The sequence below is a fragment of the Heliangelus exortis genome, chromosome 7 (genome assembly GCF_036169615.1).
Source record: "Heliangelus exortis chromosome 7, bHelExo1.hap1, whole genome shotgun sequence".
In the NCBI taxonomy this organism is placed as follows: Eukaryota; Metazoa; Chordata; class Aves; order Apodiformes; family Trochilidae; genus Heliangelus; species Heliangelus exortis.
In genome coordinates this window covers 6235583-6254865 of record NC_092428.1, presented here as the reverse complement: position 1 = coordinate 6254865, position 19283 = coordinate 6235583, and the positions used below count along the sequence as shown (strand labels likewise).

General features: G+C 47.7%; 2 protein-coding genes across 15 annotated transcripts in view; one reads left to right on the top strand and one right to left on the bottom strand.

Moving 5' to 3' along the window:
* The window catches only part of C7H10orf95 (chromosome 7 C10orf95 homolog), a 237984-nt gene that overhangs the window by 9010 nt on the left and 209691 nt on the right, over window positions 1-19283 (bottom strand). For 3 of the 10 annotated variants that reach the window (XM_071748422.1, XM_071748420.1, XM_071748416.1), the window contains exon 2: window positions 432-1199. The gene's annotated coding sequence lies outside the window, so the exon portion shown is untranslated. Of the gene's footprint in view, window positions 1-431; window positions 1200-2252; window positions 3747-5166; window positions 5289-5693; window positions 5782-19283 lie in introns of those variants that run through there. The other 7 variants (XM_071748423.1, XM_071748421.1, XM_071748424.1 and 4 more) reach the window with 4 other exon arrangements.
* On the top strand, window positions 5289-18983 carry MFSD13A (major facilitator superfamily domain containing 13A). 5 transcript variants are annotated; one of them, XM_071748402.1, is made up of 10 exons: window positions 5377-5424; window positions 10134-10354; window positions 11459-11727; window positions 12152-12231; window positions 12949-13398; window positions 14317-14434; window positions 15397-15493; window positions 16111-16282; window positions 16838-17031; window positions 17220-18983. In XM_071748402.1, the coding sequence occupies exons 3-10, from the start codon at window positions 11563-11565 to the stop codon at window positions 17471-17473; spliced, it is 1530 nt and encodes a 509-aa protein (XP_071604503.1). In that variant the 5' UTR covers window positions 5377-5424; window positions 10134-10354; window positions 11459-11562; the 3' UTR covers window positions 17474-18983. The 5 variants fall into 5 exon arrangements, with proteins under 5 accessions (XP_071604501.1, XP_071604503.1, XP_071604502.1 ...); XM_071748403.1 differs by lacking the exon at window positions 5377-5424 and adding an exon at window positions 5693-5780; XM_071748400.1 differs by lacking the exon at window positions 10134-10354 and having other exon boundaries at window positions 5289-5424.

The following is a 19283-nucleotide window of genomic DNA, read 5'->3' as shown; positions in this document are numbered from 1 at the left end:
TGCTCTTCTTCTCACTCAAGATAATCTGATACCCATCACTCTCCATTCAAACACCCTCTTCTTCAATTATATCTCAGTATCAGTTAGCTCAAGGTCCCAGACTGGGAGATAATGGACTACCCCCCAGCTGTCACTTCTGCCCAGCTGTCCCCATTTAGACTGCAGTCTTGAGACAACTAACTCAGATTAGCTTTTATCAATCACACCAAAAGATCAGCGCCTTGACAATCTCATTAACACACCACTAGTACCTCATGGTTATTTATAACATTTTGCACACAACTATGGAGCTACTAATCAAGTTTTATGAACGACACAACTACTATTGAGTTACAGGTGTTTCACCCTTGTCTCCCACCACGCAAAGCAACAGAATGCAAACCTACCCCTCTTTGCTCTGCCCTCCCGCACCAAATCATTCCAACACAGACCTGATGGAGAATCCAGCAGGTTGCCCCAGAAGTATCACCCCAGCATCCCAGAGGGTTTGGATCCTCAAGCTTCACTACAATCCATAAATGCCCACATTCTCATGGCCAGCTGATTCCACCTTCCTTCATTCTTCCATCTCATTTTATACCTTTTCCTCTAACTTCAGGATTCACTTTTTTGCCAGGCTCATGCCTCCCTTCCTCCAGACAGTCTCCTCCCAGATAGATAGCCTAGCCATAATTACTTCTTCCTCATTGGTCTCAGTTTTGCTACATCCAAAACAAAGTCTGGCATTTCAGATAGTTTTACCTCAGCAATCTCAGCTTTACATGGTATTCTGATACAGTGTGGGTGGCCTTACAAGGTTCTACCTTGAAAGAGTTGCTTCAGGCATACCTACCATTATCTGGTTGCTCCTGGTTATATACAGTTTACTTTACAAGGTCCAAAACAAACCGATCTACTTCAGCCTTGATACCTCTGCCCAGCTCCAGTTACCTACAGGCAGTTTCTTATCTAGCACACAGACAGTTTGCATAGCAGAGCAACATGTTTTGCACACTGTTTTTTACAGCATTCCATCCTTTCAGCTGCTTGATTACAAGTCTCTGCCCTTGAAGTGTGTGGGTTTGGGTCTTTCGTTGGGTTTTGTTTCTTTCGGTTTGGTTTTTTGTCTTTTGGTGGTTTGGGTTTTTTTTTTTTTTTTTTTTTTTTTTTTTTTTTTTTTTTTTTTTTTTTTTTTTTTTTTTTTTTTTTTGGAGAGTCCCCTGGTGTACTGCAAAGGCCATAGCTGGTTACACAGCCTGGTTCTCCAGAGGGGCTTCATGTTCACAGCAGGTTTTCTCCTAACTGTTTACACACACAGACATCCAATATCACTGCAAACCATTTGCATTTTAACTACTTGCTTTTAAAGTACACCTCGATCCCATTCCCTAGCAACCTGCATCTAGGACATGTGTTTAGAAGCAAGGAAGGCATAGCCTCTTATGTACTTGTACTAGATCTTTCCATGGGATCAACACCCCAAAAGATAGGGCAGGGCAGGAAACAGATTATCCAGACTTTAGGATGGCATTGCACATCATCCCTTTAGTGTATAAAAAAGCCTTCTTTTAAAGCAGCAACACAGACTGTATTTCTAGCTTAATTTCAAACATCTGAGGTAGAATTACCCATGGGAATACTGCTCTTATTGCATCCCCCAAAGTAAACAGTTGCAGCATCTGCTGATCTACAACTTGGTAATACATTAAAAAAAAAAAAACCAAAACACCAAGTACCTTCTGTTACAGTCTTTAGACAATATAGAACATAGCTTACAAGTAACTATTGATTTTTTAAAATGTGAATCAAAAGGCAATCTCCTGTTTCCAAGAACACAATCACTCTGAGAAGCCCTTCTACATAATTTTTTCCAGACTTAAGTGTTTAAAGCCTGTCATCACACAACAGTAACAATTTACATTATTATCTTTCACAAGCAGGAGATGCTAGGAAACTTACAGGCTAAAGCACTGGCATGAATCAATGCCCCAGCCCCATTACAGTACTAGATGTGAACTTAAAACCTCTAGATAAAACTGCAGATGTGCTGGGGTAAAAGAGGGATCACCCCCCCGAGGGATTTAGGCTTTTGTCTTTTAAAGAAACCAAGAAAAGTGCAGAACAACCTGAGCTGTAGTCTACTGCTACCAACATTTAAGATAACACTAGCACTGTTTTGCCACTGTGACTGGTAAAACATTGCAACATAGATGAGTCTTTAGTCATAAGTGCAGGAAAAGAAACAGACATTTGTTTGGTGTGTGTATACTCACATCCTGAGAAAAACCAGCCAAGATGATGCCTTCACTTAACTGAGGAGCAAGAAACAGTAGGATACACAACCTGATCTTAAGAAAGCAGCTTGCTTTGTAACTGCCTCTTTTCACTAACTTAATGTGTTTCTAATGACACATACAGTGCCCGGAGATGCACTAAGACACCACATCACACCTTGCACAAGCTTTCCTCTAGTATCTAAGGCTGCAATACCTGTCTGAACATGCCCTTGTAGCTAAGGAAAGCCACAGGAAGAACATTCCTTCAGCAGTTGCATTACATGCTCAGACTGGGAACTTTAAGTCTAGCTGCCTATAGACAAAACTGCTAAAGCCAATGCAAGATACATGTGTTAGCTAGCAAATGCCTTGCAGGAAAAAAAAAAAAAAAAAAAAGTAAAATCAGAACTTGACGATAAAAACTCAGAGATAGCAAGGACAGTAAAGGAATTGTTTTAAGTCAGCAAATGAAGCCAGCATAGAAAAAACTCAAAATAACTCACCAAAACTTAATGTTCTTTCTCAAAACAGCAAAACACTACTAGCAACAGTCAAAAAAAGAGCTATAAATTTTAAGGTAACAGACTGAATAGCATGCAAAAGAGCCCACTACTTGAACACTTGAGAAATACACCCCTACTTTTTCCTTTTGTAGGCTCTCAACTTTTTGCTTATATTCAGCTACAGAAAGCTAAGCTGGCATTTGTACTGGCTGTTCGTTCAGTAGGTTGTAATTAAGCAAGATGACATACAAATGGATCCCATCAGCACTACCTTATTGTAAGCACCTGCACGGTCATAGGTCTTTACAGCCACAAATCCCCACGCAGTTTTAAAAAGGGTAACTCAGTCTGCAAGGTCAGCTCATCCTTGCTCAGCACAACTGCTGCAGAAGAACACTCTCCTTAGGGACACTTCGTGCCTTGCTCTGCTGCAGGTGATCTCAGCAGCTTAAGCTAAATACCTACAAATCACCCTTTAATTACAAAACCTGCTGAATGCAATTAGTTGCCTGGCTTCTATGAATTTGTAAAAATGACCTGTTTAGGAAACTGCTAGCAAGTCTATTACACAAAAACGCTGGGAAGTAATAGGATGCAATGATACTTTTCTGAACTCGGCAATTAGGCTTTTGCCTCAATTTTCCCAGGTGAAATTTATAAACAGTTGGATGGGAGCAACCCTTGTGGTGAGAGGTGGAGGATGATCTGTATGCCAAAAGCTGGAGTTGCTTCTTCCAGACAAAGCACCTGTCCTGGTCTGAGCCAGGATAAAACCAATTTTCTTTCTAGTGATTTTACTTTTCAGTTAAGTATTTCCTAAGTAGCTGTGCTTGCAGTAATTAACAGAATGTTCCTCAGTCAGTGTCTGCTTCTAAGGACTGGTAACAACTGATGTTTATAGTTACTGCTAGAGAATAGTATGCAGAACCAAGGCCACTACTTGGTTCTGAAAAATACCTTATCACCAGAAAGACAAAGGGAGTAAAGAGGTCACACCTGCAACAGTCCTTGAAGCAGGAGCAGAGCAGATAGAACACTTTGTTTGGACAATTCTGGTCACCTATTCCATACGCATCATACTCAGTATAAATTTGAGGGATCACAAGGTTCAAGCTCTCTTTATCTATGGACAATGTCCTGAGAGGACTCTGTTCACCTGCCTTTAATCCCAGTCTGTTCACTCCTGAATCTGTTCATTCCAGCATCTAGCTCCTTTCTGCCACTGAGAGGAGGCTGAGGGATTTGGGATTGTTTAGTTTGGTGAAGAGGAGGCTGAGGGAAGACCTGATTGCTCTCTGCAAGTACCTGAAAGGAGGTTGTAGTGAGGTGGGTGCTGGCCTCTTCTCTCAAGTAAATAGCAGTAGAACTAGAGGAAATGGCCTGAAGTTTCACCAGGAGAGGTTTAGACAAGATATTAGGAAGAATTTGTTTACTGAAAGTTAGGTACGGCAATTTACTTTGCTGGGAGGTGGTGCAGTCACCATCGCTGAAAGTATTAAAAAATCTTGTAGATGAGGCACTTCAGGACATGATCTAGTGGCATAGTGATTGTTAAAATTTTATGTTGATGTATCGATGGCTGGACACAGTGGTTTTACAGGTCTTTTCCAACCATGACAGTTCTGTGATTCTGTGACTTTTCTAGGGCCTGCCCTGCAAGCCTCAGTGATAACATGAGCATTACTAAGGGGTGGGGGAGAATGTGTTATCACTTTTGTACATATGTACACATATTTCATTATGTTCCTGTTCATCACTACTATTTCATTAAAGCTGTGTAATCCAGTTTCCAACTCAAGTTTTTCTCCCTTATTCTCTTTCCTTTCCCTCTAGAGGGATGGAGAGCGGTTAATAGAAAGCATCATTCATTTAATTGCTGTCCCAGTATTTAACCAGGACAGCACCAAAGAGAGATTTTAAATAACAAAGGAGAATTACAATCTCTATTTTCTGAAATACATGGAGCATGATGTAAATTAATCTTGGTGGTATAAATAGCTGATGACTAAGACAGGGCAAGTCATGTGTTTTATGGAAGCCTTTGGGGAAGGCTACCTGCCCCTGAGGAGCTACGTCAATTGGTTTTTTTTCCATTTTGTCATTTTGCAGGTTGGCACAATGATACTCTGGCTCTTTAGGAGCAAATTGAGGTTTTTAAGTTCAGAGGGCACAAGGAGGCATCTTGTGCTGTTTCTCCTCCAGCCCCACGGTGCCAGGGAGAGGGATGGAAGACCCTGGGGCAGTCTGCCCTGCTAAGGACAGCCCGGGGGCTGAGAGCTGGGTCCACCGCGCCTTCACTGCCTCTTATCACTGGCGGAGAGGCCCAGCCCGACCCTACCGCAGAGCAGCCGTATACTTCCGCCCAGCCACGTTTCCATGACGACAGGCGCCCCGCGAAGCGGACAGACCATAGAGGAGCAATCCTGCTCCGGCTAGAACAGGCCCGGGATGCCTTTCCCTCCTGCAGCTCCCGGTGGCTGCGGGGCTCATGCGAATGATGCGCCCCAGGTGACCTCACACGAGATGGCGGCCGGCATGGAGCGGCTTCAGCTGCCAAGACTCAAGATGGCCCCGGGCCGCTGCCAGGGCCGGGGCGGGAGGGTTCTTGGAGCGCATGCGCGGGTGGCTCGGTGGAGCGGCGGGGGCAGCGTCGGTAGCGGACGCAGGTAGGAGGCGCTGAGGGGTCGGCTGTGGGGAGCGGTGCGGTGCCTCTCTCGCCGCGATGCTCGCCTGGGTTTGTCTTCCCTCCTGTAGCGGGGCCGCCCGGGTAGGGTGCGGGAGACCTCCCCCTATTCAGTGGGGTGGGATAGTCCGGGGGTGGTGGGGATTCCCCCCCTCCGCAAATGGGCCGTCTGTACGGCGTGGGGGCTTCCCCCCTCCCTGTAGTGGTAGAGCCCTGGCGTATGCTTCCCCCCGTTACTCTGGACGGTCTTACTTGTGCCCGGGGGGTGCCGTCCTTCGCTGCTGCCCGTGTCCGTGGGCAGAGGCCTCAGCCTGTTGTCAGTCCTTGGCTCTGGAGCAGGTCAGGGTCTGGTTCCCAGCCCTTCGCAGGGTCCCGGTGACGAGAGGTATCCCTGGCATTGCTCCACCCTACCTGGAGGTGTGGGGTGAGTCTCTGGCCAACATGTCCCCATCACACTTTCCCCTCACCCGACAGCACAGCCCCGAACGTGCCCTCCACCGCCTGCCTGGGAGCCCACCACAGAACGGTGGCTGTGCCCCTGCCTAGTGGCCCCTTCCTCTGCTAGGGCTGCAAGGCCTCGCCTCAGCCTGGTGGACGCTGTGCATAGGCCTCTGGAGGTGGCACCACTGACTGTGGGCAAAGAAATGGTGCCCCCATCTCTGGCCTTCACTTTGCAGGAGCAGATGTTGCCCCATTTCCCGTAGGTGAGACATCAGCTGCTTTAGTTGGTGACCTGACTAAACACCAGACTAAACACCATCTCTGGTGACCTGAGCAGCTGCCATTCCTTCAGCCCTTTGTGTAGCAGTGAGTGGTCTTGTGGCTGAAGCTGGGACATTGCATAGGGGAGGACTGCAGTTTTGAAAGGTTTGCACAGGTGAAAAGTCTCCCTGGTTGTGAAGATGGCGACGCAGAGCAGAAAGTCTTGGTTGCCGCACTTGGCTAGAGTGGTGGAAAGTGCTTCTCACCTGGTTCCTTCTAATAAATCTTACGAATAACAGGCTCTAACTGTGCAGTAATCCTCTTTTCTAGCTTCTGTGATGCCACTCTTGTAGTTTGTTTTCAGTAAGGTGTTCCTATTCCAATTTTGTAGTTCATTGCCAGAGTTTCTTGTTCCTGTACTGGTGCTGTGAACTCCAATACAGGATTAGAGCTTATATTGACAAAAGCATCATGGGGAAGCAGTTTTAATACTCTGTACCTTACACTGTAAGAAAATGAAATTTTTAGAACAGAGATATTGTGTGCTGTTAAATGCCTTCCCACGTTCCAAGACTGAGATCTACACAGTTACCTCTATTAACAAACAGTTACCTCTATTAACAAACTTCATAATCTTGTTAACGGATGAGATCTGATTTAACGAGATTGCTCTGCTGTAACACAGCTCCCCAGAAACTACCAGCTGGCTGAAGATGCTAATTGTCATCTGTGCAGCAGTTCTGTTTGCATGTATGAACTGTGCAGGAGTGACGGCAGCACCTGATGGTAGAAGCACATGATTGTAATAAGAAGGGTGTGACCAAACGTTTCCTGATACCCAGGAATTGTTGAGTTGGTTGAATTAGTAAACAGTACTGGGAAACACTCTCATAGCCTCTTTAAAGTGACACATTTCCTTGCCTGACCCGGATGGTATCAGCTTTTCAAAGGCTTCTTCGTTGCTTTACTGTGGGGCTGTGTTTGGTGTTCCCTAGAGGCTTTCTGTTGACAAGTGGTTTATGTGAGGAAATGTGGTGTTAGGATTTCAGAAGTAGTATGGTGGAGAAATCTAGAGTCTTGGAGGTACCTCTAAGAGGGTGCATGGGGTCAAAGTCTGGTCAGAGGAGTTTAAATTTTGTGGTATGTGTGTCTAGATAGAGGCTTTCCTGGGATAGGATTTTGAGATCTTTGGTTTAAGTGGAAGTTCTGCCAGTATAGTTAAGTTAGTGAAATAGGTCCATGAAGGGCTTTTCCTTCTCACTGAACAGAATCTGCCAGAATCTAAGTAGCTTCAGTGGGGTGAGAACCCGCCAAGGTGCCTGTGCTTTGGATGCCACCTGGGCTACCATGCACAGGGGGGGAAGGACTGTGTAGAGCCTGTTCTGTGCTTATAAACCAGACTTGACACCAATGGATGTATGACCAGATGAGGATGTCACTTACAGGCCCTGGGAGGAATTGATATGCCCTGCACCTGGTGCTATGCTGGGATGGGTCACAGGGCATCTTTCATGGATGCAGCTCCAGCCTGGCTTCCCTGTGGATGAAGCAGGACAACCAGCAGCTTAGTCCTGTCTGGCTGCAATGTGTGTCTAGAAATATGGTTCCCTATTGTGTGACTTGTGCAGCTCGTGCATTTATTGTGTGGCAGATACAGAGACACTGAGCTGATACATTTTTCCGGCCCACTGCTTTAGCTATTGAGCCACCCAAAATCCAGAATATGCAACAGAGGCAGCGTAGTGACAGCTGGAGCAATCACAGACCTATCCTGAAATATTTTTTGGAATATTCCAGCCTGCATTACCCACACAGTGGAGAATGAACCGGAGAGTCATCCTGTTACTGCGGTCAGCTCTGCAGATGACTATTTTGGGTTTCTGAGTGTCAGCTTCAGCATTTAGGAATCATCTAGCCTTGCTTAAAAAACTGGTTTGGGCCAAGATTCATATATACAGCTCTGCTGCCAACTTGGCACAGCTGACTTCAGCTGTGGAAGGCTGGAGCTCAGTCTTGTTGTAATGCCAAAGGGTTGCCGAATCGCCATGGGATGCGATGACTCGTGGATCCAGCTGTGAGCTGGATAGGAAATTGGAGCAGATGTGTGAGCCCCAAACTGGGGTGTGTTTCCAGCTGTTGTGCGCCAGGACTCTCAAAAAAAAGCAACATTTTCCTGGTAGCCAGTATTCAAACATCCTTCTCATAAAGATAAGATCTGGCAGGAGCATTGCCAGATGTCAGATGTGGAGGTGGAAGTTTCTGAAATAAAGGCTTGTTGCTTTCTAATTTATGAGCTTGTTGGTTTAGGACTGTGTGCTAGAAGTTCAGCACAAATGAATGATAGCTATTCCCTACTTCAGCTCCATTTCCCATTACTACTTAAATCCTAACATTAAAGAGTTCTGACATACTCCTTGAGTAATTCTCCATCCCAAGGAAAAGGTTATGAAAATAGCAGTGTGGCAAGCTTAAATTACACTGTGCTTTGGATGAAGAGGCAAAACCTACTTTTTAAGGACAGCTATGATTTGTTTCTTTTCATCTGCACATCTGCAGATGGGGAGGTGGAAAAAGATATGTAAAATGACCTAACAACTATCCCAGCAAAGTGAAATCACTTGCACGCATCATGTGGCTGGAGGGGTTGCACATCTGTGAGGGAGTGACAAGGGAGAGGAGGGAGAGGAAGTGGAACTTCACCTTCTTTAAACAGTACTGGCGCACAGAAATGACAAAATGAGGTGGCTGGAAACATCAGCTGCTGTGGTTTGTGCATCATGTGCTTAGTGAAGCATCATCTGGATGGGAACATGTGTAAACTGCAGTGCTAAGGACTGAGCCTAGAAAGCTTTGCTTTCAAACAGGCAAAGTCAAGGTTAAGAGAGGTCAGACCATTGTGTCCCATGGCAGCAGCAGCAGGAGATGCTATTTGAGAGAGCATGTAAGCCTTTCCTCTTGTCCACCCCCAACAGCTAAGTCCTCAGATTAGGGATGCTATATGGGATTCCCCAGGCTGTTCCTTTTAGTAGCTGTTTGTGTACCACTATTTACCATTCATTTATCTGGTCCTTTGATAAAGGACCTTTCACCTACCTGTACAACCTTTTTCATCAGCAAATGTCAGGTAAAGAAGATTTTCATGTGCTTTAAACTGATTTCCTGATAGTTACAGTGAGTGCTCCCAATTTTTGTGTCCTGGCAAGAACACAACAGATCCACCTTCACCTTATCCACTGCACATGGGACCATAAACCATGATCATGTACCCCCTTCAGCCTTTCCTCTGTGCTTGGAGTCCCAGCTGTTAATTGTTTCCTCAGAAGGCAGCTGCCTCAAGTCCCTTGATCTTTGCCCATCCTCTGTCTACCTCATCTCTACATCTCGGGAAGCTTGTAGTGAGGTTAGATGTGCGTGCTGTGGTCAAGGTCTAGATGGACTGAGATTCCATATGATACAAAAGATGCAGTCTGCTTGTTCTCCATCCCATTCATGAGGGTGCCCAGCTCTCTGGTGGCTTTGTCTGCTCTTGAGCCAGTCCTCTGCAGAAGGCTCTTTGTGAGAGACAAGAAGACTCTTTGGTGTGTCAGTCAGCTTAGCTGTCCCTTCTTAACCTTTATCATCTTTACACATGACAAATTCTTGGTTCCTTTTCAGTTCATGACTGCACAAAATGCAATTTCCCCCTGAGGCTTTTCTGTCTTTAATTGTACGTATAAAAGTTCATTGTCTGGCTGAATTCTCCTCCAGGCAGTGTCTTCCTTTTATCTGGCCGTGGTAGGGATGGGGAGTGGTGGCTCCCATGAGGGCTCTGCAATTGGATCCAGTTGAGGTCTGGTGCTTAGGCTGGGAGTGGGGCTGCTGTGCAGTTTCAATCTAGTGATGTAATTGATTGGAACAAATTCTCTTCCTGCTACTTCTGAACTAGTTATGAGGAATCCCTTGGGCTAGGCAGAGTGGATGGTTATTTTTTGCTTTTCTAATCTTGCCTAGAAGTGGTCAGACTTGTGGCTTCTGGGAAATGCTGAGTGGGACTGGAGTTTCATCAGGTTTCATACCCAGCCATTTATTCTTCCCCTTGATCTTCTGTTTGGACTTGCTGCAGCTGATGTTGCAAGCCTGAGAAGGCTGGCTTGGTGTGGTTTCCCGTTTCTGATTGTGTTCATTCTTATCCTACCTTGTAAAGTTGTCCCCATGATGAGTGGGTGAGTCGGGTGAGTGCAGACCCTGGAGGACTGAAACAAGAATGACTTGGCTTTTGACAGTGTTAAGATAATGACCTTGTTGTCACTCATCATGCCTATGCTTTGAATGGGGCTACTTAGGATGGCATGGGCTGGAAAAGCTGACTGAAAACTACATTAAGAACCCTTAACATTTTATCAGGTAGACTAGTGCCTGTGGAGAGTTGCCTCATGTTTTCCCTTTGGTCTTTTAACAACTTCAGTGTGAGAGGAGACTCAGTCTGAAGAACATGAATGTAGCTTGTGGGAGGACGATGGTCCCACCTCCTGTCCACACTGGTGTGAGGAGTCCTCCAGTCCACCTCAGCCCCTTGTGAACATACAGCAACTTGTTCTAGTACAAGGCTGATGTTTCTACTTGTTTTATTTCATAGGTATTGCTGTTCAGACAAAGCATCTTTGGTTTCAACACTGATCCGAAAATTCAAGCCACCCCAAGACAAGCTGGACAGCTGCTGAGCAACTCCCAGTTGCCTTTATTGCATGATGGCAGCGTGCCTGTTGCATGCCATCATGTTCTGGTCCTGTCTCTGTGCTACAAAGCAGCAACACTGCTTGCCATAAATAACTCCTGTCTGAGCCAGCCCAGGTGCAGTCAGCTGTGGGAAAGCAGCATGCACATGTGAAATTACATCAGACCTGTTGTCACTGTCATTTTAATTGGGCTAAAAATTTAAGACCATACCTAAAAATGTCATTGACTAGGTGTGTTTTCTGGAGGCAGCTTTTTTTTTGCAGCTACCTAGTTAGATTCTTCCTGTGACCTTGCCTTAGAAGAGGTGGAAAGAGCTAATAAGCTACTTGCTGGATTGGAAAGAACATTACAGGGTAAATGACAGGGCAGCTTACAAGGAAACAGTTGTACGCAGCTTGCCCCCAGCTTAATGAAACAGCTTTAGTGCAGCAGACAACTTTTAGTCTCTTAAATCGCTTACAATCTACTTTTGAACAGCTCCTCAAAAGCAATATGAATTCTGATCTCTGCTGGCAAAGCTTTACCACTTTGATTCAACTTTTAGTTCACTTAAGAAATTGAGTTTGGTTTTATTTTCTTATTTTTTTTCTCTCCCGTAGGAGCAACAATGGATTGGCCCAAACAAAGATGTAGCAGGTGTTGGGAGAAGACATCCCATCTCAAATGGAGGTGATCCAGGGAGCTGAACACTGACTGCACCAAAATGGGGTTACAGCTGTTGGCTTGTCTTTTTCATTTGCCCACTGCAGTGATCTATGGGTCCCTGTCGCTGTTTGTTTCCATTTTGCACAACGTATTCCTCCTGTACTACGTGGACACCTTTGTCTCTGTTTACAAGATTGATAAGCTGTCCTTTTGGATAGGAGAGGTTAGTATTTTCTGTAGCCTTCTGGCCTCTTAAATTTTGACTCCACAACTACTTCTTGTTGTTAGTTGTGATAGCCGTGTTCCCCTTTGGAGATGCAGCAAGGGAACCTTCCAAGTGCAAGATTGGGCTTTTCAGTTCTTCCTGCTTACATAAACAGAGAACAAGCTGGGATAGAAACCCCAGAGACTTTGTTCTTAACGCTGCCTTTCTTCTAGGGACATCGTGATGTTCCACAAACAAGAAAAGCCACTGTCTTTGCTGTGTTAATCTGGCAGCTGCCCCATGCAGGGGCACTGGGTGGTGCACTCGGACAGTTCCTGCTGGTTGTTCACCATGCCAGCTCAGCTGCTTGCTTCAGTAACAGAACTGAGTCTTTGTGGGAGCTGTCCTGTGCTTTGTTTCACTGTCTTATTTTCTTTCTTAGACAGTGTTTCTGATCTGGAACAGCCTCAATGACCCTCTGTTTGGCTGGCTGAGTGACCGGGTGTTCCTTAGCACACAGCAGTAAGTTAAGATCCGCTTGCAGCAGGGGCTGGGAAGTTATTAAGTCACTGGGGGAGATGATGTGTAATTGGCAGCTTTAAAATTATGGCATGGGAATGGCTTCTGGGGCATGAAGCTCTTCAAATACCTCCTTTTCCCAGCATCTTTGAAGTTCAGTGCTCTTTGCATGTTATTTCAGTACCTGGCTGTATAGAGGAAGTCACACATCTATGAGGTAGATGTGACCCTGGCCCTCCTAAATCCCATGAGTGGTGCAGAACCTAAAATGTGAGCATCTAAAATCTCAAGAGGCTATTGGAGCAAGTATCTTAGTGGGCTGTGGAAGAGTGTCTGTACATTGTTTGAGACACACAAGGGTGGAAAGGACGGTAATTTCCAGTGGAATGCCTCAAACCAGTTGTTTCCAGACTTTCTGGATCAGAGCTCAGTGTTGATCATTACCGTTTGTCATGTATTTATGTCAAGTTTTTAATAAAAATTATAATGTGGCTTTCTGCAGCTAGTAAAAACTTCAAGTGCTCATTGAAATAATTTACATTGTCTTTCAGTCTATTTGCATATAAGCTGTGAAGGTATCAGATTCGGGTGCTTCTTGCATGAGCAAAAGCTGTATTAGTGTCTAGGCTGCTTACACAGCTTCCTTGGAAAGGGAGAACATATTGTCATGCATAACATATTGTTATCCATCTATCTAAAGTTTTTTGTCTTCTCTTGCAGACCAGGAGCAGAGATTTCTTCCCCAGAAGTTGTTCTGAAGAGGCTTAGAGCACTAAGCCACAATGGCCCCCTCTTTGCCATCTCTTTCCTGGCTTTCTGGGTTGCCTGGGCTCATCCTGGTTTGCAGTTCCTTCTTTGCCTTTGCATGTACGACAGCTTTCTCACCATGGTCGATCTCCATCACAACGCCTTGCTCGCAGACCTGGCTGTTTCAGCAAAAGACAGGACAAGCCTCAACTTCTACTGCTCCCTCTTCAGTGCCATAGGCTCCCTCTCTGTCTTCATGTCCTACGCAGTGTGGAACAAAGAGGACTTCTTTTCCTTTCGCATATTTTGTGTCGTGCTAGCCCTCTGTTCCATCGTTGGTTTTACCCTGTCCACACAGCTGCTCCGCCAGCGGTTTGAGGCTGATGGGAAAGCAAAATGGGATGAGGAATCAACCCTGAAAGAGTAAGTGTCACCAATTCTGCAGTGGGGACCAAGGCCTGGCATAGATCTGTAGAATTCTGTTATGCACTGCAGCAAACTAAATGTGTGGGAATGCTCAGGATGAGGCATATTTTTGTTAATCGTCTACGGTTCTTGTCTGTTGATACAGTTTTCAGAAACACCTCTGTCATACTGGCTCCTAAGGCCCTCTGAAAATAGGACAAAACTATGACACCCCTGTCCCAAACTGAAGGCAGAGCCCTGAGCTGCTGTATGGCCCACCCAGTGTTTGGAACATGAAATGAGTTAATATCTAGAGCACCCAGTGTGGCCTGTGAGTGGCAAAATGTCAGAATCAGCTTACCATGCAAGCATTCCTGCTTGAGCATGAGAACACATGGCTGCCCATTTCCCTATGGAATTGGAAAGGCAATTCTCTTACCCTTTTGCTGGCTTTAGCTACCTGATAGTGGCTGGGCTGTTGGTAGGCCATGATGCAGCTATTTTTCTCTTGCTTCCTTGCTTTTTCTTGGTCTGCCTCATTTGTTGTCTGTGGTTATGATCTGCCAGCACTGTGCTGTACTAACACAGCAAACCCTGTTGAGGTCTGCCAGGTGAGCTAACTGCAGGGATCTGGAAGAGGAGCTTATGCATAGTGGAATGGCTAATTGGAGGAGAAGGCTTTTATGCTAGAAATCTGAATTTTGGATTTGTAAGACAAATGTTCTTTGGGAGACATGCTGCCTGTGGTTCCTGCTAGTAATGAGCAAACATTATAGACTCCACTGTTTTGATTTGGAGTTGGGAAGATAGGGTTATTGAAGGTTGGGATCAGAGCTGAGGAGATAGTTTTGCAACTACACAGAGAGAGTTGGGAGCTCTCCCCTGCCTAGTTGATGCAAGGGATTAATAGTTTCTTTTTTTAAATCCGCTAATTAGGCTGTACATTGAGAAACTCTCCACCCCCCAGGAGAAGAGGATCACCCTGGCAGAGTATCTCCAGCAGCTTTCCCGGCATCGCAACTTCCTCTGGTTTGTCTGCATGAATCTTGTTCAGGTAGGCAGCAGCAGCAGCATGATGGGATTCAGAGGATGAGTGATGACTCTGTCTGTTTGAAATGATGATCCCATAGTATGTGAGTTCCCCAAGAAGGGCAGAGGTGTTTCCAGCACCCACCTGTTCTTGGAGCCTCCTGCGCATGCACATGCTGGCTGATTGACCAGCTGGTAGCCACTCCCTCTGCTTGTGACCTGAGGGTACTTCCTGAACCAGCTTCAGAGTGCTCCTTCTGTTCTCTGCAGCACAGGCTGGATTAGGGAGGCTGGTTGAGTTCTCTTGGCTTGTGCTGGGGATGAGTTCAGGACTGCAGATTTCTGGCATGGCTATCAGCACAGTCTCCTGCTTCCCTGAGGCTTGCATCACTGTTCTTACTGTCCGGATTGGATCCACCTCCCTGCTGGCTTTTACCATTTGTGTTCTTCATCCTCTTCAGCAATTACTACAGAATGCCAGCAGCCTGCCCAGCTTTCCTCAGTTTTGTGTGCTGCAGTCACAGCTCCTGACTCCTTGGGGACCCTCAGCTCCCCTCAGGCAGGCTCTAGATGCTGCTCTGCATCTTTGTGTATGAGCCCTGCTGCAGCCTTATCCCTCTGGCCATGGCCCTGCCTTCCTTAGTTCCTTGGGGTCACTGATGTAATCACAACACTGTAATGTGACATTGTGGTCACTGCTGTCACCTCATTGTCATGCCTGCCCTATCGGTGTTAGCTGGGCAGGTGCCCTGCGAGTACCTTGGCAGCTGGGACATAGTGCTGGCCCCATGCATGCAGGGGCACAGCTTTGCAGTCTGAGCCTACAGTGTTGTCAGCCCCACAGCTCAGCTTTTGATCTGCTGAAGTACTTCAGGCCCACCCTGCTCAGAACTTCTAGGATAAAAGAGTCCAGAGGGCTGTTAGCTTTTTCTGTTTTCTCTTTCTGCTCTTCCTGCTGACCAGCTTGTCTGAATGCTGCCTTCACAGGTTTTTCACTGCCACTTTAATAGCAACTTCTTCCCTCTGTTCCTGGAGCACCTGCTGTCAGACCAGATCTCTGTCTCTACTGGATCCTTTCTGCTCGGTGAGTCTCAGGTGGGACTAGAGGGAGCTGCCAGGTTAGGACTTGGCCTGAGCCTGGATTTGCTCTTCCCAGACTCCATCAACAAGAGCTGTGCTTGCATTCAGGTCTCTGGGCTGTAAGAGTCACACATGCTTCCCTGGGACCTCTGAGTTGTCCTTCCTGGGCACAGAAATAACTCAGAGTCTTTTCCAGTGGTGATGACCCCCATGTGCTAGACTACATGCAATGGAGGTATTGCTCTGAGCATTAGTGGCTGCATATAGTGTCCCCAGGATTCAACAGGGAACTCAGCCCTGAATTTAATCCCTTTGTCTCTGTGGCATATGGACCATTTCCAGACTGCCACAAATCTGTGGGCACTGGTCCTAGAGTTATCCTAGGGGGATTTCTGTGTGGCCCAGGTCTGGTCATGCTGCTCAGTCCCTCATTTCTGCTCCAGGGCTGAGTCCCAGCCCTTGCATGACACTGGGCCCCCACACTCATGTGGGCTGTTCTGCTGCTTCCTGTCCTACAGCCCTGCTGCTGATAGTCAGCCTTGTCCCTCTTTCAATAGTGGTCCTGGGACATGATGGGTATTGAAACTCCCTTGAGCTGTTTGTGCTTCTGTCTCTGCCCAGGTGTTTCTTACATTGCCCCCCATCTCAACAACCTCTACTTCCTCTCCCTCTGCCGCCGCTGTGGGGTTTATGCTGTGGTGCGAGGACTCTTCTTCCTGAAGCTGACTCTCAGTGTTGTCATGCTCCTGGCAGGACCTGATCAGGTGTATCTGCTCTGCATCTTCATTGCCAGGTAGGCAGGAAGCACTCACTTCCCCTGCTCTGTGCCATCTGGGAAGGGAAATCGCTTTTTTCTGTTTTAGAGAGAGGAGTGGGAGGCAGAGAACAGTAGCCAGGGTCACACAGAGCGATGTGGCTCCCAAGCTTGATATGGGTCACTGCAGAATCCACTCGTGTCTACAGCAGAGTGAGGGAGGCAGCGATGTTAGGGAAGACCTGGCAGGACTGGTGGCAGCTGGCAGCAGCCTCTCCCAGCTGCTGAGCTGAGCTCCCCACTGCCTCTGCTGACCACCAGGTGCCACAGCCACAGTATATGCTGTAGCCACCTGTTAGCCACTGGCCTAGTGTGTCCTGTCCCCACGTGACTGTGTGAGGGACTGATCCAAGGCATTATGGCAGGGTACATAAGGCATATTCTTAGCAGTGTTCCCCTCCTGTACCCAGGGCTTCTGAAATTTTAAAAGTCTTGGGGAACCTTCCTCATTTCTCTCCCCATTTTCTCTGATCTCTCACCTACTCCAGTCATTTTTTGATGACACTGTTCAGTGCTTTGCCTGTTGTTCTGCAGCAACCGGGTGTTCACAGAAGGGACCTGTAAGTTGCTCAACCTTGTGGTCACTGACTTGGTGGATGAGGATCTAGTCCTGAACCGTAGGAAGCAGGCAGCCTCAGCACTGCTCTTTGGGATGGTGGCTCTGGTCACCAAGCCAGGCCAGACCTTCGCTCCTCTGATCGGCACCTGGCTGCTCTGTGCATACACAGGTAAGGATGTTGCAGTGGAGCAAGAAAGGCCTGTGAGTTCAGGGCCCTCCACTGTGCCTTGTGTGGGTGCAGAGAGCTCTTCTAAGCTGTACCTGGTCTCATGCATTTCTAAGACGAGACACTCAGAGAGAATGGACAAGGGTCCATTCCCACTGTCCCCAGTCTCACCAACTCTTCTCTGACACCAGGTTATGACATCTTCCAGCGCAACCCCTTGAGCAATGTGGTGAGTGCCCAGCCAAAGCTGGAATCTCCTGCAGCCTTGGAGCCAACTCTTCGCCAAGGCTGCTTCTACCTCCTCGTCTTTGTACCCATCACGTGTGCACTACTGCAGCTCCTCAGCTGGTCACAGTTCAGCTTGCACGGGAAGCGCCTGCAGATGGTGAAGGCTCAGCGCCAAAGCCTAACACAAGGCCGAGCACCAGAGGTCAAAATGATCTAGGGGAGCCTGAGCCCCAGGGTGCTGCAGGATTGCAGGCTGAGAAACCCCGATGTTTACAGTTCTACTGTGAAATGCTGTAATGCCAATGTTTACTCATTCCAGGAGGTGGTTGCTGGGGAAGGCAGAGAAGTTCATCATGTGAGAGGTCTGAGATAGATCACTTGGCCACAGGAGCAAGAACATTTCATCCTAGCCTGTGCCAGGGACCAGAGGGCTGCTCATCCCAGCAGGGAGGTGCTGGAGATGCTTGCATCCCCAGAACAGTCCTCTCCCCTTGTTGTGGCCCTGGGGAACCACAGCCTCTCTGGCTGAGCAGGAGGGGACCATGCAGGGAGTCCTTCCCTGCTAGAGCCCTGCAGCTTTGGGGGAGTGGGCTGGGAGGCTCCTGAGGGACCAAGTGACAAAGGGGGTGATTGCAGGAGCAGGGATGGGCATCATGCCTTTCCCAGTAGCTGGCACAACCCCTCCAAGCTACAGTGCTGTGGTTCTTGGACCAAATCCAGTCTTAGGCATTTCTTGTTCCCAGGGCAATATCCTGCACAGCCAGGGTGTGATGGCAGTGCTTGTTTCATGCTGCGGCTCTCCTCCATGGCCTCGCAGAAGTAGCTTGTTGCTGGGCTGGAAAAGATGCTGGGCTTGAACTGGGCTCAGAGCCTGGAGCCGGAACATCTCATCTGGCATTCCATTGCCTGTGTTTAACCCTCCTCTCCCCTCCACAGCCTCCCACAGCCAGCACTGTCACACTGTTGTGCTGTGAGCCCCCTCCCATGCTGGCTGGGGCTCTGGGGCCAAGGTCAGGGAACTAACCCCTATGGAACCCAGCTGCTGGAAGTGCCTCCCTGCCCAGGGCCGTGCCTACTGCCCCAGTGAGGCAGCCTGGAGCCCTCCCTTCTTGCAGGGGGAGAGCACAGCCTGGAGGAGACATCAGGTCTTGCTTTTGTGCCTTTGATTCCTTTTTGGAGCCTGTCTGACAATGCTGGGCAGTCACAGGGTTGACATTTTACCTGGGTGGGGAGAGACAAGGTGCCTCAGCTCCTTTCTGTGTGAAATGGTGTCTGAGAGTTTGATCATCTCATCTGGTTGCTGAGCCACAGACCCAAGGAGGAGAGCAGGTGGTTTGTTCTCCCTGCTTCTAGCTGAGAGCAAATGGGCAGTGGTCCCCAGAGGGATCCCTGGGATGAGGCAGTGTCTCCTCCATCCCTCCAGTGTGTTTAAGGGCAGATGTGCCAAACCAGAGCTCTGCCCTGTGCGAGGAGGGGTGTGCAAGCAGTGCTTGGTGGTTGCTGGGTGTTTAGGGATGTGCTGGTCTGTGTTCAGTGCCAGGTGCTGTCTGGGCCCACAGACCTGCCCTCTTGCCTCAGGACATGGCTGCCTTCTGTTTTGGACCAAGACGATCCTGCTGGAAGGCTTGTGTAGCTCTCGACGGTTCAATCATGAGTTATTTGTGTGACTTCTAACAAAGTTTAAGAATGGTTCTTCATTTCATAAATTAAAGATGATCTTTTCTGTACTGTTCAGTGATTCTTCTAGCAGGTAGATGTAACCTGGCTGGGTTCTCATGGTGCTGGAAGGGCACAGCTGTGGTTGTGTGGGAGAAAAGGGGACACTCCCCTCCAGCAGAAGCTGTGTGTTGGGGCTGGCTCCTGTTCCTGCAAAGGACAGAGAGGCTCGGCAGGCGGGTGTATCACCTGCCTTTTGGGGAGAGGCCAGTTGCTTACCCCTTCTCTCTGGAGGCCCCCAGTCTGGTGGGATTGGGCTCTCCTGTGTCTTCACCAGCTGCTGGGTACATAGTTCTTGGGAAGTGGCTGGG

What these genes read in the sequence shown, in the direction of transcription:
- MFSD13A (XM_071748400.1), top strand. Translation starts at nt 11,563, where the DNA reads ATGGGGTTACAGCTGTTGGCTTGTCTTTTTCATTTGCCCACTGCAGTG. An exon ending in TGTCCTTTTGGATAGGAGAG is followed by an intron (nt 11,728 to 12,151) that starts GTTAGTATTTTC and finishes TTTCTTTCTTAG; the next exon opens with ACAGTGTTTCTGATCTGGAA. An exon ending in TACTGGATCCTTTCTGCTCG is followed by an intron (nt 15,494 to 16,110) that starts GTGAGTCTCAGG and finishes GTCTCTGCCCAG; the next exon opens with GTGTTTCTTACATTGCCCCC.